This window comes from Acanthaster planci, linkage group LG13 (assembly GCF_054643075.1).
Source record: "Acanthaster planci isolate LZ-2023a linkage group LG13, COTS_SCS, whole genome shotgun sequence".
In the NCBI taxonomy this organism is placed as follows: Eukaryota; Metazoa; Echinodermata; class Asteroidea; order Valvatida; family Acanthasteridae; genus Acanthaster; species Acanthaster planci.
Window position 1 is genome coordinate 3,040,438 of NC_141789.1, and position 14,307 is coordinate 3,054,744.

Below are 14,307 nucleotides of genomic sequence, written 5' to 3' on the forward strand. Positions count from 1 at the left end.
ATCTAGCGCTTTACATCGCACCAGCACTTATGAACGACTGTTTCCAGTATATTTTAAAGCTGTACATAAAATAGTACTTAAACAGAAGAAATTTCGGGAAATACTGGGGTCACAGGTTAAAACGCATGAGCAATTCGGTGCAAAACTTACATCACGCACATCATGCACATTGCGTTTTTGAAATCGTTCGGATCGTGCACGCGTATCACGACGATTTGCACGTGTAGGGTTACTGTAAAATTTGTGACCAATTTCTTCGCATTTTTTGCATTTGCAAAGATTTAAATAAAATTAAAATGTTATCATCCGTTAACAGAATAGCATCGGGCTGCTTACGGAGTGGCTCTTGTCTCCGATCGTTAACTCAACCAAGGCAATTTTCCAGTTTCTCCAGAACGGTAAGTGCCGAAGCATGAACATGATGAGCAGCAACGCAGACATATGCATCCGGCAGAGGTGGCACGCCCAGTTTACGGACAACCGAAACAAAATGACCAGTGTGGAAAGGCCCCCTTTTCCCTTTCCTCTATGCCTTTAGGCTTTATTTATAGTTATACTGTTGTGCAAAATCACTCTTGCAGTTAGCCCAGGTTGGATTAATGTCCAGGCCCCAGGCATGCCAGGGTCTGAGGGTACAGTCAAATGTCCTCCTACAATGGGCGTATTTAGTAATTTCAACACGGCATTTATGGAATTCTGGATTCAAGGCACTTGTGAATGACATTTGAGGTGTCTTCGCCAGGTAAAAATGTGGGGAAAAAAATGTTGAGAAAAATTTTGCATTGTAGGAGGACTTTTAAACCCTGGACATCAGTCGTAATGTAATGAAGACAACGTCCAACCTGGGCTATCTTGCAGTAGGCCAGTGGTAGGCCAGTATAACTTGTGTATGGAATAATAGAGCATCACACTTAACAGGTATTTCATCATGATCATCATGCGACCAAACAAAATTAGCCATATTTCCTCTAGATTTCGGATTTCGTTGTGTGTCTCAGGCATGTCTTACCATCTGATCATCAGGCTGATAATCAGATGGTAGGCTTGGGGCAGGCTACTTCCTGAACAAAAGGCATTACTCAGTAGGTGTACGCCTTACTGCACGCCACCTTTTTTATGGTTCCGCACGCTGTGGCATTTTGAAAGCTGCCCAGGAATCGTACCAGTTAAAACATCTGCAGTTGCTTAAGCAAATCTTCCCTAATAATAATATTTAACCTTTATGGAACTGCCGTTCTTGAGTGAATTTTGTAGCATGTAACCTATATTACTGGCAAAATTGGAGGTTTTTTCCAGCATCCTCACCTCTCATCCCTCGACGATCTGCATACATCTGCATTCTCTGGTGGCCGTATGTCATGTGGCAAAAACAGACGCAGCGTATTTGTGTAACGAATGTTTATGTTGCTTTGGATACCAGTCCCGGTAATTCCAAATACTTACGACTCTCTCGGTAATCATGGTAATAAATTTGGCCATGTTTGCATGTCGCAATCAGTCAATTTGTGCACTCGCTTTTGTGAGCAATTGATCGGTCAATCTTGTAGTATTACCGATTGATCTTTCTGCCATCAGCCAACCACAAGTGGGTTTTCTAGATTATTTTAAGGAAGGGATTTGAAATCTGAGATTTTGACTGGCACTAACAGGTCGTGCAATGTGATCAGTAGATCAAGCAGATCAATCGGTAATGCCAGACAGCATGTTGAACCTGCAGATTTAAGCTAAATTATGTAAATTACCTTTGCCTCTGTTGACAGTAATTATTTGTCACGTCTTTTTCCTTTTCCTTTTTCCCTTGAATCTTGATCATGGAAATAAAGTCTGTGTAAGCTAATGTAGTAAGCCTTCTCTCTTCTCAAAATATTTACCAATTTGGCCTTTTTTCAGGGAGTATGGAGTATTGTAAACACAGACAACACACAGCCAAGGCGGTTCTATGCCTCGGAGGGAGTCAAAGGCAACGTCATAGGCATCGATCTTGGAACGACAAATTCCTGCGTGGCCGTCATGGAAGGCAAAGCGGCCAAGGTTCTTGAAAATGCCGAGGGCGCCAGAACAACCCCGTCAGTCGTCGCATTCACCGCGGAAGGCGAGAGACTGGTGGGCATGCCCGCCAAACGTCAGGCCGTCACAAATTCCAAGAATACATTTTACGCCACGAAACGTCTGATCGGCAGGAGATTTGACGATCCCGAAACACAGAAGGATATGTAAGTAGAGCGAGGGAGAACAAGTCATTTTCTACAGACTAGTGAGTCTCATATCCCTCTGGAAGCCCACACCTGAATTGGGTATTTGCATCTGCAGCTGTGGCTTTTACTATTAGCATGGCATTGTGCATAGCCATAGCGTAGCTGTGGACTAAAATGCCTGTTTTTAATACAAATGCATAAGAGGTCTTTGCTTCTTGTTTGCTTAACCCTAACCCTGATAGGTGCAGCACAGTGCATCAGGTGAAAAAGTCTAATGCACTTTGATGCACTTGGCACTCAACAGCAGCCGAACAAGCTGGTCATGTTGAGACAGTTGGAGCTAGTCACATTGAATAGTGCCACTGTTGGATCTTCTGGTGACTGGCAACCACAGACTCCTAGGCTGTTTGGCTTTGGGGAGAGTTGACCTGTTGGATCTTGTTACACTGGGCAGGCAAGCCAATTTAACAAATGATGCTGACTGATGTGTCTAGCAGGGTTTCTAGCCAAGTTCCCTTGAAGGGTTAGGGTTAATCCACCAGAATTGTTGTGTCTGAGCATGTTCTGGTGGGTTGAGCATGGTTTGATTAAAATTAATGAAAAGGATGTTTAGAAAAATTTTGTGTACACTTGTTCATATGCCTGATAAAAGCTATAGGGGTTAGGTGTAGCATGTCATCAGATTTCGCCGTGTAAACAGTACGGGCAATTCGAAACAGTGTGATGCCAAGAGTTTGCAGCGTGGTGGTCAGTGCACGCAGTGCGCATTTGAATGGGTTGACACATACGGACGTGTCGACTGGCACTGCACGTTCGGAAAGAGTCGACACAGTTTGCGCATTGTGATAGGCCAACGGGATCCAAACTCTTGGTGGCGCACTATTGTGAAACGCCCGTATTGGCAGGGTTCACTATGCAAATGCTCTGTACCAAATTTGGTGATTGATGAACACACTGCATAATTCTACAGAATCCACTCTTGCATTTGTTGTGCGTTTTGGTGTGGTCACTTAGCCTCTCATTTCAGCCGTGTTAATTGGGTTGCATTTGGCAAATTGCCTGGGGGGAAAAAAATTGACTTCATGCTTAAGTAGGGGTTATGTATTGTTGGAAGCACACTGACACACTGTTTAGCCTTGTGATGTACAAATTCATCCACCAAGTCTCAACTGCCTTGTCTGTTTTTATTCCCTACACCTTCCAGTAAGACAGTTTCCTTTGACATTGTGAAGGCCAGCAACGGCGACGCTTGGGTCAAGGCTCACGGCAAAATGTACTCACCGAGTCAGATCGGCGCTTTCGTACTGATTAAGATGAAAGAAACGGCGGAGAACTACCTCGGGACGCCAGCTAAAAATGCAGTCATCACGGTGCCCGCTTACTTCAATGACTCACAAAGACAGGTGCATAAAAACATGTTAAATACATCCTTTTAACCTCTGTTTTTCAAAAGCTGGTTATCTATATGACACGTTATACGAAATTGGGCCTTTCAAGAAAGAATAGGATTAATTTTATATGTACCTCGATTCTTCAAAATCCACCTGTGAGATGATTGGGAAGATGCTAGGTAAATCCTAGCCAACTTTCCCCACTCTATGGATCGTTATAATCCTTACGGAGATTGTGCCGTTGTTTACTGCTGCATGGAAAATTTTGAGGATTTAGGATTTGGAAATGTGAAAGTAGAATTTAATATTCTTTTTATCATGTCACAGCATTACGGTGGAAGTAAACATCTGTGATAAGTACACTTTTTTGGTATAAGTTGATATTTCTAAAAGTAATATTTGGTTTACGAGTTACTTTATCTGATATCGAAGGGAACTTTGAGATGCTTTAAGACAACTGGTTTATCATTTTTGTGGACCTAATTTTCTGGCTTCTTAGGCCACAAAAGATGCTGGACAGATTGCCGGACTCAATGTTCTTAGGGTAATCAATGAACCAACTGCTGCTGCACTGGCTTATGGGATGGACAAGACTGAAGATAAAATGTAAGTTTTGTACTTAGCAAGTTGGCTTGTTTGTAAGACAGTTTATTTGTGGCAGGCTTCTACTTTTGTTTTCCTTCTTGTACTTTGGGGTGTCACATCAGTGCAATGTTCTTCTCTTGCTTTTATCTCTGTGATTCAGGTTGGAATCCAACTCAGTTTGTTTGGCGAATTAGTTTTTTTGTATAACCTGTATCCAGGGTTTTCCCTCAAAACAGATTCTTGTAGCCTTTTTTTCCCAAAGCTACTTTCAAACTTCAACTTTCTTTCATTGGCTTAAATGCCTCTTCTGGGTATTCTGTGTTTCAGAGCGAAACGGAAATGGGTACGTTTGTTAAGAATGCCTTTTCAACTTAAGATAGGTGTTTCTGAACATGTTGGCAAATTCCAAGGAAGAATTCTGCATTTGTGTTACATCCATAGCTTGACATTCTTTGGTATTTCCTTCCCAGCATTGCTGTCTACGATCTGGGCGGTGGCACCTTCGACATTTCAGTCCTGGAAATCCAGAAGGGCGTGTTTGAAGTCAAGTCCACCAATGGCGACACATTCCTGGGGGGCGAAGACTTTGACAACGAACTCCTGAAGTACCTGGTTCAAGAGTTCAAGAAAGATGTTAGTCGATTACAGTTTAGTTACAGTTTGTGACCGTTGGCCCAACCTCTGGGACAAAGTCTCTCCATAAGTAGAAACTTATGGCCTGTTGAAAAATCCAGTGCTATTTTGGTCAATGCAAGTAAATTGATGATGGGTTCGTTAACCGCCTCCCACTCCCAATCCTTCCCTCGGTACTGCTCTAGTTAGAATTTTTTGAATTTAGAGAATATGGAAGGCAAGAGATAAGGACCCCTCCGGCTTTTTGAATTTTATGCAGAATAAAAAGACATTGTGCACAGCAGCAGTTTCTAGGATAGTATTTTTGTTTAGCACACATTTTTCCAGCCACAAGGATTCATGCCCAGATTGGGGACATCACATCTTTGAAAAGATATATCTTATTCTAATCAGTCTCTTGCAACATCCCCTCTCTGTAATCCCAACAGCAAGGTATTGATCTGACAAAGGACAACATGGCATTGCAGCGACTCCGAGAGGCAGCCGAGAAAGCCAAGATTGAACTGTCGTCCTCCCTGCAGGTAAATGAAATAAGGAAAAAAGCGTCGTTTTTTTTTTTTCCAATCGTAAACTCTGTGTGGATGTTCCCATTGAAGATATCTCTTCTTGGGTTAGCTTATGGGTTTGCTATTTCCTGTTCAAAACTTACTCTGTCACGTTTATTCACTATAACATCGTCAACTTTTTATATCTGGAGATCACAGCGTTTTTAAGTAGTGATTTAACCACGTGGGCAAAATATATGAGCACCGGTCAGTGGTGTGTTTTCTTCCGTCAGGTTTTGATCAGCCACTGCAGAGTGTCAAGTTCCTATCTTGCTCTTTTAAATTTTTACGCTAGTGTAAATGAATCATTGTTTTTAGACCTTCACGCTCAAAATGCAGGTTTGTTCTCCACAAGACTCTTGATTTTGTATCCACCTGTTAACACAGTCTCACAAAGCACAACCCGTATTGATTAGGCTTATGTGATAAATGAGCAGAAATGTCCATTGCTTGATTGTAATTGCATCCTCTGGGACGGTGCTGTATTATTATCTTGTCCTCTGTTCCTAATCGTTCCTAGACGGATATCAACTTGCCCTACCTGACCATGGACGCCTCGGGCCCCAAGCACATGAACATGAAGCTGACGCGGGCCAAGTTTGAGTCCATCGTAGAAAGCTTGATCAAGAGGACCATTGGTCCCTGCAAGAAGGCCATCCAAGATGCCGAGGTGGCTAGCTCAGACATCAAGGAGGTTCTGCTGGTGGGAGGAATGACCCGCATGCCCAAGGTGAGCTTTTGCTGGCGAGCCAGTGTAACATGAAATTTGGACTTAATGGCTGGAACCGCTTCCCAGGGGCTTTCATAGGCATCCATGTAATTGCCAGCCGTAGCCAGTTGACTCAGACGCAGCCATATTGAGGCTGTTCTCATACTTGGACTTGTTTCTAGTCCTTCCATGACTTTTGTATACCAGAACAAGAAGAAAAAACAAGTCGTAGATTTGAAGTAAAAACAACGACTTTCCTACTTCTCTGCTCCCGGAACAGGTCCAAGACACCGTCAAGGACGTCTTTGGCCGCACGCCCAGCAAGTCGGTCAACCCGGACGAGGCGGTTGCCATGGGGGCAGCCATCCAGGGAGGCGTGCTCGCCGGCGACGTGACGGACGTTCTCCTGCTGGACGTCACCCCGCTGTCCCTTGGCATCGAGACCCTTGGTGGAGTCTTCACCAAACTCATCAACCGCAATACCACCATCCCCACCAAAAAGAGTCAGGTAAGAAACACAAGTTGCATCACCCAAACCCATCGTCATAAATTAGGCTGACGTTGTCAGAGAAACACATTCTCAAAAGCTGTTACTTACGAAAATTATAGCACATTTACGATGCAACTTCCAAAGTCTGATTACGTTTGGTTTTTTTATTTAAGCCATCTGCAACCAAATTGTACTGTGATTCATTTTAACTCAACCCTCTTGAGTCCTTTGAAATCCGTCAGGGGTTTAGCAAAATTAAACAAGGTTACAAAAGACAGAACTGGGCCACTGTTACACAGTATTCAGAAGCCTTTGAAGTAAGGCTGTGTGTCCGATTTACTTGGCTGGAGCTACAAATTACGCACAAGTCTGTGGTAGTTGCCACAGCCAGTTCCCGTAGAGTCGTGTGTAATTCCAAGCCACATCCAGCTGATATGGATATGGCTTTAATACAAGACTGCCGTAGGGCTCTTCCACAGAGATCTGTCCTTGGGGGTTCAAGAAGGGTTCTCGTGACTGAAATGGCTTGTTGAAAATACAAACGTTCTAGAATCAAAGTTGCGCGCATCAGGTTGGTGCGGGAGGAGGGCTTACATTGAGTCTGGCGTGCATTTTGGATAGCTGATTACGTCATTTTAAGAAGCATTTGGGATCCCAGCGTATTTTCATATCCAGAGTTTGTACTCGGGAAGTTTTAGTGTCTTCAAATTTGGCCAACATATTCTGCTGCTAATTTACCAAGTCCGTCAGTGTAACTTTAGGATACTAGAAGTTTGAAAATTATTCCAAATATTGCTCATGCAGTGATGCTTATATTTTTCGTCAACCGCATTTTCTTCGTAACTATGGAGAGTGTGGAAAGACCGTATCTGAGCATGAGAACAGATTGCGCAAGTAGAGGGTGAATCGCAACAAAGGTTAACAAAGTGATTGACTCACAAGACTTACCAATGTCAAAGATTGCTGAGTTGATCCAGAAATAAGACAGAAATTGGACTTATTCACATTGAGCTACAAGTAAAAATATTTCAAGTTTCACCTTTCTTCTCCGTGACTGTTGTCCTTGACATCTAACTCTTGACCCTCTCTGCTGCCCTCAGGTGTTCTCCACAGCAGCTGACGGTCAGACACAGGTCGAGATTAAGGTGTGCCAGGGAGAACGTGAAATGGCCGTCGACAACAAAGTTCTGGGACAGTTTCAACTCGTAAGTAAAACCTCAGCAATTTCAGACGTTTAAGATAGTATACCAGTAAACTAACTAGTGCCAAGTATCACTTCATTGTGTGCGTTTTTTTTTGCCTTTTGTTTGTTGACAGGTTGGAATACCCCCTGCACCGCGTGGGGTGCCCCAGATCGAGGTGACCTTTGACATTGACGCAAATGGCATTGTCAACGTTTCAGCCCGGGACAAGGGAACGGGAAAAGAACAACAAAGTAAGTGTGTTGATAATTGTTTGTGCAGGTTATGCATCTTTATAACGAAAAACAGAAAGATGGGATTTTAATCAAGCAGATGTCTAAATTGGAACTTGGATGCCTGCCCAAATGGGAAGTCGGTATTTGACCTTTGAGTTGACTTATTAATTTGACATCATCAAGAGGTGATATGTGTATTGGCCCCTGGTTTCCTCAAGTTTGACCTTGTTTTATGTATCTACCAAGTGACACACATTTAGTTACAGTGTGATTGCGTAAGTGGAAAGCTTAAACCATGTGTGCCCTTCAGGGCTTAGGACCTCATTTGAAGATTGCGTGTTCCGATTTACCATGAAGTGGAGATGGGGAAGTCCAAGTTCCTGTTCTGTGCTATTAATAGTGCGTAGGTTTGCATGGCAGTAGCGTCCGAAATAGTCTGTAGGGTGTCCAATGGATTACCAGGCACCCCGACCAATAGATACCCTGCTAATGTTCTTTGTGCTGCTAATTTTATCGTAGTTGTCATCCAGTCATCTGGTGGTCTTAGCAAAGATGAAATTGAGAACATGGTGCAGAATGCTGAGAGGTATGCCGAGGAGGATCGCAAGAAGAAGGCAAGTTGACGATTCTCCAAATTTCCTGTGAGACAGACATCAGTATCTGAAAACTTAAAGTGGTGATCTTATTGACCCTGACCCATCAGATTCCAACAAAATCTGAACCTGGTGTGGCTGGAATTCATGGATCCAGGACTGGACAGCCCTGGCCATGTCAGTCAGTCCACTCTGGGGTTTAGCTGCCTGCTTCTGTATTACAAAGAGGAAGCACCATGAGAGTTTCTTTGCAAAGTGATTGAAAGACCTGACCTAACCCTTTGACATCAGTCCGGGAGGTTTTAGAGGACTCTCTAGGATTTGGCAAGGCAGAGCTAATTTCTGTCAGTTTTTCTTGGACCATGAAAGCAAAATTACAAATAATGCAGCATGTGGGTCCTGCTCACCAGTGGCTTTTTGAGGTAGCCAGTACCTCCACACGTTGGATGTTACAGCGTATAAAGGTTGAAAGTAATTATTTTGTTCCCTCACACAGGAAACTGTCGAGGCCATCAATCAAGCCGAGAATATCGTACATGACACAGAGAGCAAGATGGAAGAATTCAAAGACCAACTGCCAGCAGACGAAGTAAGTAATCTTAGAATACCAGGCAAAAATTCTTGTGTCTCACAGCATTGCCCTGTACCCCTAAAACAAGTTGAAAACTTTCAAAATTGTGCATAATGTCCATTTCTAACCCTGTAACGCCTGTTCTACTTTGTTTTACCAAGTATTTTTTTAACTTGTGAATCTAAACGGCTACAGAATACAAAAGTGTGACAGCATTTTGAACCAGGAACGAATGGTAGTTCGCACGCTGGTTCTTGTGGCGCTGATGCCATTTACACACACATCTGTGCACGTGATGCATTCACGTCAGCACTCCATGGACTGCTCAAATGGTTTCAGGCGATATGGTGATGGCTCATTGTCAAGATTTAGTCTCACACCGACATGCAAGCACTTTATTGTGAAAGGATTAATGTAGTGACCTGGTGCCCCACTGACCCCCCCCAACAGTGCGAGAAACTGAAAGCCGAGATTGCCAAGGTGAGGGAAGTCCTGGCCAAGAAGGACACGGAGACGTCAGAGAGTATTCGGCAGGCAGCCTCCGCCTTGCAGCAGTCCTCGCTCAAGCTCTTTGAGATGGCTTACAAGAAGGTAAGGAGCTTGCTGTCTTGTCAGTGTGGGTTACATTCACGGGGGGAGAAAATCGGCATCGGTGGGCCTAAAAAAACAGTCCAATTTCTGGTTCAAGGATAGCTGAGAAATGAGTGGGATAATGAACATCCATTTTTGCCATAATGAGTGTGAGATATGAGACAGTACATCTTGCAAGCATAGAAGTTTTACTGATCACAAGCTGCCAAACTTGCTGGATCGACTGGAATCCTGCCTCTGTGTAATTTTAATGTTTTTGATGTGATAAGGTTGAGTAATATGTACACTGAAGGAGTCATCTAAGCCTCCATACATTCAGATGAGCACGCTTTTTCAGGTGCCGTCATTTCAGTGTTATACATTTACATCTGGGAACCGGACAAACAGGGTGGTCTTATGTCCTGTGTACATATACAAGCTGAAAATGTTTTTAAACAGTAAATAGTGAGGGGCCCAGTCTTCTATTTTGGTGTTGGTAGTGGCAGTACGTACACATATCATTTCTACGGGAAAAAAATACCTTTGTCACCGCACCACTTTTGGAACCAGCACCTGACCAGAAACTGGAGCCTTTTGGAGGGGAAGGGCCTAAAAAGAATTTTTTTTTTTACTTCATTACCTTTGACTTGCCATGAATTATTGTTAAGATGACTATTAATTGTTTTCCAACGTAACTCATCAGAAACTAAAATTTCTTTTCTTAAGACCTTTACCAAGCAGTAGTTCTTGTATCACAAGTAGGGATTTTGGGTCACACCACCGTGGTTTTTGCTGGCATCAGAGAATTAAGATTTAATAAAGTTGAGTAAAACTCAACCTGTCCAAAAGTGGATAGCGTGGAATTTGAACACCACAAGGTGTCAGAATAATAGCGGTAAGATGAGGTAAATTTGTTTTTTTCTTTTTTACCCAAGATGGCATCTGAAAGAGATCAGAGCGGTGGCAGTGGTAGCAGCAGCGATGGCAGCAGCGATAGCAGCAGCGGCACCGACGAGACGGCCGAAGAGAAGAAAGAGAACTAGAATGGTTGTCCAGGTCGTCAGCTGAACTTATCCCTACATTAATTTATCGTCTCAATGGAGCCAAGGGGAAAATCCGTCAAAATAATGCTGACTTTCAGTCCTGTCAAGTTCAAACAGAATGCATCCACATGTGTAGAATAGATTAAGGCCAACTCTGCAGATCAAAGTCGACATTAGTTGCTGAGATGTTAGCCCTCTGTTCAGATTTGCAACACCATGTTTTGTTATGAAATGCATCAGAACAGCACATGTCGAGTCGGAGAACTGAGACGTGGTCAGGGTTTTGTGAATTTGAGATGGACTTCTGTACTCGATGTCTAGTACTTGAAGAGCAGAACATTTAAAAGCACTTACAGTTTAGTACCCAAGTACCTGGGCCCCTATTCAGTCAACGACCATTTTGTCAAACACTGCTAGACTTTGCCTGGTAACCTGTGCATGAAATATACCATGGATACCAAGCTGAATTAACCAGTGCTTGACGAATGGTTGCTGATGGAACTTGATTGTTGTTGGAGTACTGTGTTAATGGAGGTACAAATCACATTGGTGTGTGTGTGGGGGTCGAATAATTGAGAGCTTTAAGTCTCGGCAATTTACATGAAGATTTTTATATGCCAACTATTAAAGCCGCGATGAAGGTTGCTGTGCAGTGCTTACAAGCATCCAGCTTGAACTTGTACTGCTAAAAAGATTTCAGTTCTGTGTTCTTACGTTGTATTTTGAGGTCACTTCATTTGGAGCATCGCTGTTATAAGTTTTTGGGGGAGGGGGGGTGTAAAAGTTAAGTAGTATGGTGCTCTTTGAGTATGAATAGAGCAGTCCGTTGCAAATATATTTCCAATGTTTTTCCCAAATAGAATTAAACCATAGAGACTAAATTACTTTGCAGCGGCAGGAAATACATGTGCCCATTGAAGCCACTGGGGCCAAGTTCAAACAGCGACCATTTGTGAACCCCAGGTCGATTTCAACTGGTACCCAGGATATATTGCATGCATAGGTTACCAAGCAAAATCGACCGCTGGTCAACAAGTTGTCAATGAATGACCTTGGCCCTAGTAGCAGCGTCATGTATTTGCCATAGAGGCATGGGTTATTTCCATTCCTAGCCAAGAAGTTTAAACCCGGCAATAGGCAGAACTATTAATACTTTTTTGGAAAATTGTTTTGGGCCCATTTTGGTCGTGTTGCGTAGCATAAAGAACTTTTTGAAGAGTTTTCCATTTCCTAGAGTGTAACAGCACACACAGAGGGAGTAACTCCATTCAGTCGACAAGAGAGATCTTTTTGTAACTCTACCGTAGACCTCTATCATGGGGCAGCCATCTTACTTTTCTGCCATTCATTCAAAGCAGCGTAACAACTGAAGCTGGAAGGAACAATAGTCTGATCCCTTTTATCAGTATGTGAAGTTGTATTACTATTACCAATGGGTTTACAGGGATCAAGACAAACATGGAAGCATCTTGATAAAGGTCTATCCGCTCCGAGCGCAACAAAAGAGGGCTTTTTGTGGTATTCACCCGATAGGCATGCCAGAAGCGTTTGATGCCTAGCACGCTGAGTACGCGTAACTAATTTATTCCAGCTTGTATGGTCTTTGCGTACAGGCAGAATGTGTGTAACAACCCACTTGTAACCACCTGTCTGTCTTACGCCGATAGGGGGTGCACTTCAGCTCGGGGTGGATACAGAGTATTCACTGCTGCAAGTGATGTACACATAAAATGTTTCTGCATAAAAGCTAGCAAACTGACTGCTCCGAAACCATTAAGGAGTTGTGAAATGGTTAGGACAAGGCACACATTTGAAAACAAGCAACCCTTACCAGGGGCTCGTCACGGTCGTTGTCCATTCGATGGCTATCTTCCTACATAGCATGTGCATCAACAGGTAACAGTGTTTGTGATGAAAGCCACTCTGGCACAGGCAGTCAAGCACAGTGTGTACAAGTTAAGCCCTGTGGCCAAGAATACCGGTGGTGCTCGTAGATTTTGGTACACGTACTATTTTCAAGGACGCAAAGTGTCAATCATGTGCCCTCTGCCCAATGAGAGATCCACATATGACCCGCGACATGTCATGAGTTGAATGAAAGACTCGTGTGCCATGCTTGATTGTGGCCTATTTTCTATTGCAAAATTAATTTCATCTGTAAAGTTAAAGGTTTTTTGGTTAAAGTCTGTATAGGAGAGCTCTTTGGAAGATGTGCGGTAAACATTATGGCAAAAAAGTCTCTCACGCTTACAACTTGAAAAAGACATGTTGCCATGGGGTTAATGCACATGCCATTTGCACCTGTTAGTAAGTAATGCTTTTTTTTTTTTTTTTTTGATCATGTTTATGATTTCTTCAAAAAATTTCTGTTCAGCCAGTGATAATGATTAATTTGATAAAGAACGATCCGACCATTCGATTCATTTTCTGTTCAGTGTTAAATTCTGTAAACTATTTCTTAATTGTCAGCCAGTCTGTGATACGTTTTCGGTGAAAACTGTATTCTGTCTGATACATCCGTTGTCTGGTATTTAACATTTTTTTTTGTGACAAGATTTTTTTTAATGTACAGTTATTGTACCTTTAAAAGGGGTGGGAAGAGACAATAAAAATGCATTTGGGGAATTATTCGGCTCTGTAACTACGTTTGTCAGTCAATAGTTCAGTTATTCACTGTATGGTTCTTTTTGTGAATACCACGCCAATAAAGTGAATGGAGGTTTCTACTTCTAATGTTACACCAGGAGGCACTGCTGGAACTGAAAGAATGAAATGTGAACATGTACATCTACATAGGTATACAAACTCTCGTATTAACACCACCAGATGTACCACGTTTATGTCCCTCCCCCAACCAAGGGTAGATCCAGTACCAAATTCAATTCTTCAAGAGGCCAAATATTTTTCTGGGGGGTAGAGTAGGGAAGATCTGTTATATTCTATGGCTTCCCCGTAGAGAGAGGTTAAATTTTTGGCCCAATTACTCACGTTCTGCATTCAAGAATGGGAGTAGTCCTCCAAAATCGCCTTTCTCATACTTAGAAAAGAAGAACTCTTCGGTGAGGGACTATTGCCCCCCCCCCCGTCATCCCCTGAATGTTTCAGAACCTCCTATCAACTTCTACCCCACTCTAAAAAGTTCTCAATTAATGCAGCTCATTTTATAACAGGTTTTGCCCTTACCCAACGTATGTATTAATAAACAGCGTATGCTCAGTGCTTGTCCGAGAGCTTCCGAAAAAATTCACAAGCTTACTCGGGCAGGACTCGAACCCACGACCTCCTCCTTGAAATACATGTTGAAATAGTTCGCAGGACCCGCTGCTACACCCGACTCGGACCGGCCAGCCGACCACGGCAAGCTCGGTGGTCGAGTGATTACAAGACGTCTGCACTAGTAAGCAGGAGGTCGTGGGTTTGAGTCCCACCCGAGTATACAGTGTTTATTAATACATACATTGGGTAAGGGCAAAACCTGTTACAAATTAACATCTCCCTGACGCAAAATACATCTTGAAATAATGCAGCTCACTTCTACACAACTCCAACATCAGGACACAAACAG

General features: G+C 43.0%; 1 protein-coding gene across 1 annotated transcript; it reads left to right on the top strand.

The window, feature by feature from the left end:
- Positions 1-174: 174 nt before the first annotated feature.
- On the top strand, positions 175-13,383 carry LOC110977101 (stress-70 protein, mitochondrial-like). Its single transcript, XM_022230924.2, has 14 exons — positions 175-398; positions 1,891-2,213; positions 3,400-3,598; positions 4,086-4,192; positions 4,642-4,804; positions 5,233-5,325; positions 5,870-6,079; positions 6,339-6,566; positions 7,649-7,753; positions 7,866-7,983; positions 8,485-8,579; positions 9,055-9,147; positions 9,580-9,720; positions 10,635-13,383. The coding sequence occupies exons 1-14, from the start codon at positions 297-299 to the stop codon at positions 10,740-10,742; spliced, it is 2,085 nt and encodes a 694-aa protein (XP_022086616.2). The 5' UTR covers positions 175-296; the 3' UTR covers positions 10,743-13,383.
- Positions 13,384-14,307: the final 924 nt, after the last annotated feature.

What these genes read in the sequence shown, in the direction of transcription:
- LOC110977101 (XM_022230924.2), top strand. Translation starts at nt 297, where the DNA reads ATGTTATCATCCGTTAACAGAATAGCATCGGGCTGCTTACGGAGTGGC. An exon ending in TTTCCAGTTTCTCCAGAACG is followed by an intron (nt 399 to 1,890) that starts GTAAGTGCCGAA and finishes GCCTTTTTTCAG; the next exon opens with GGAGTATGGAGTATTGTAAA. An exon ending in CCCGAAACACAGAAGGATAT is followed by an intron (nt 2,214 to 3,399) that starts GTAAGTAGAGCG and finishes TACACCTTCCAG; the next exon opens with TAAGACAGTTTCCTTTGACA.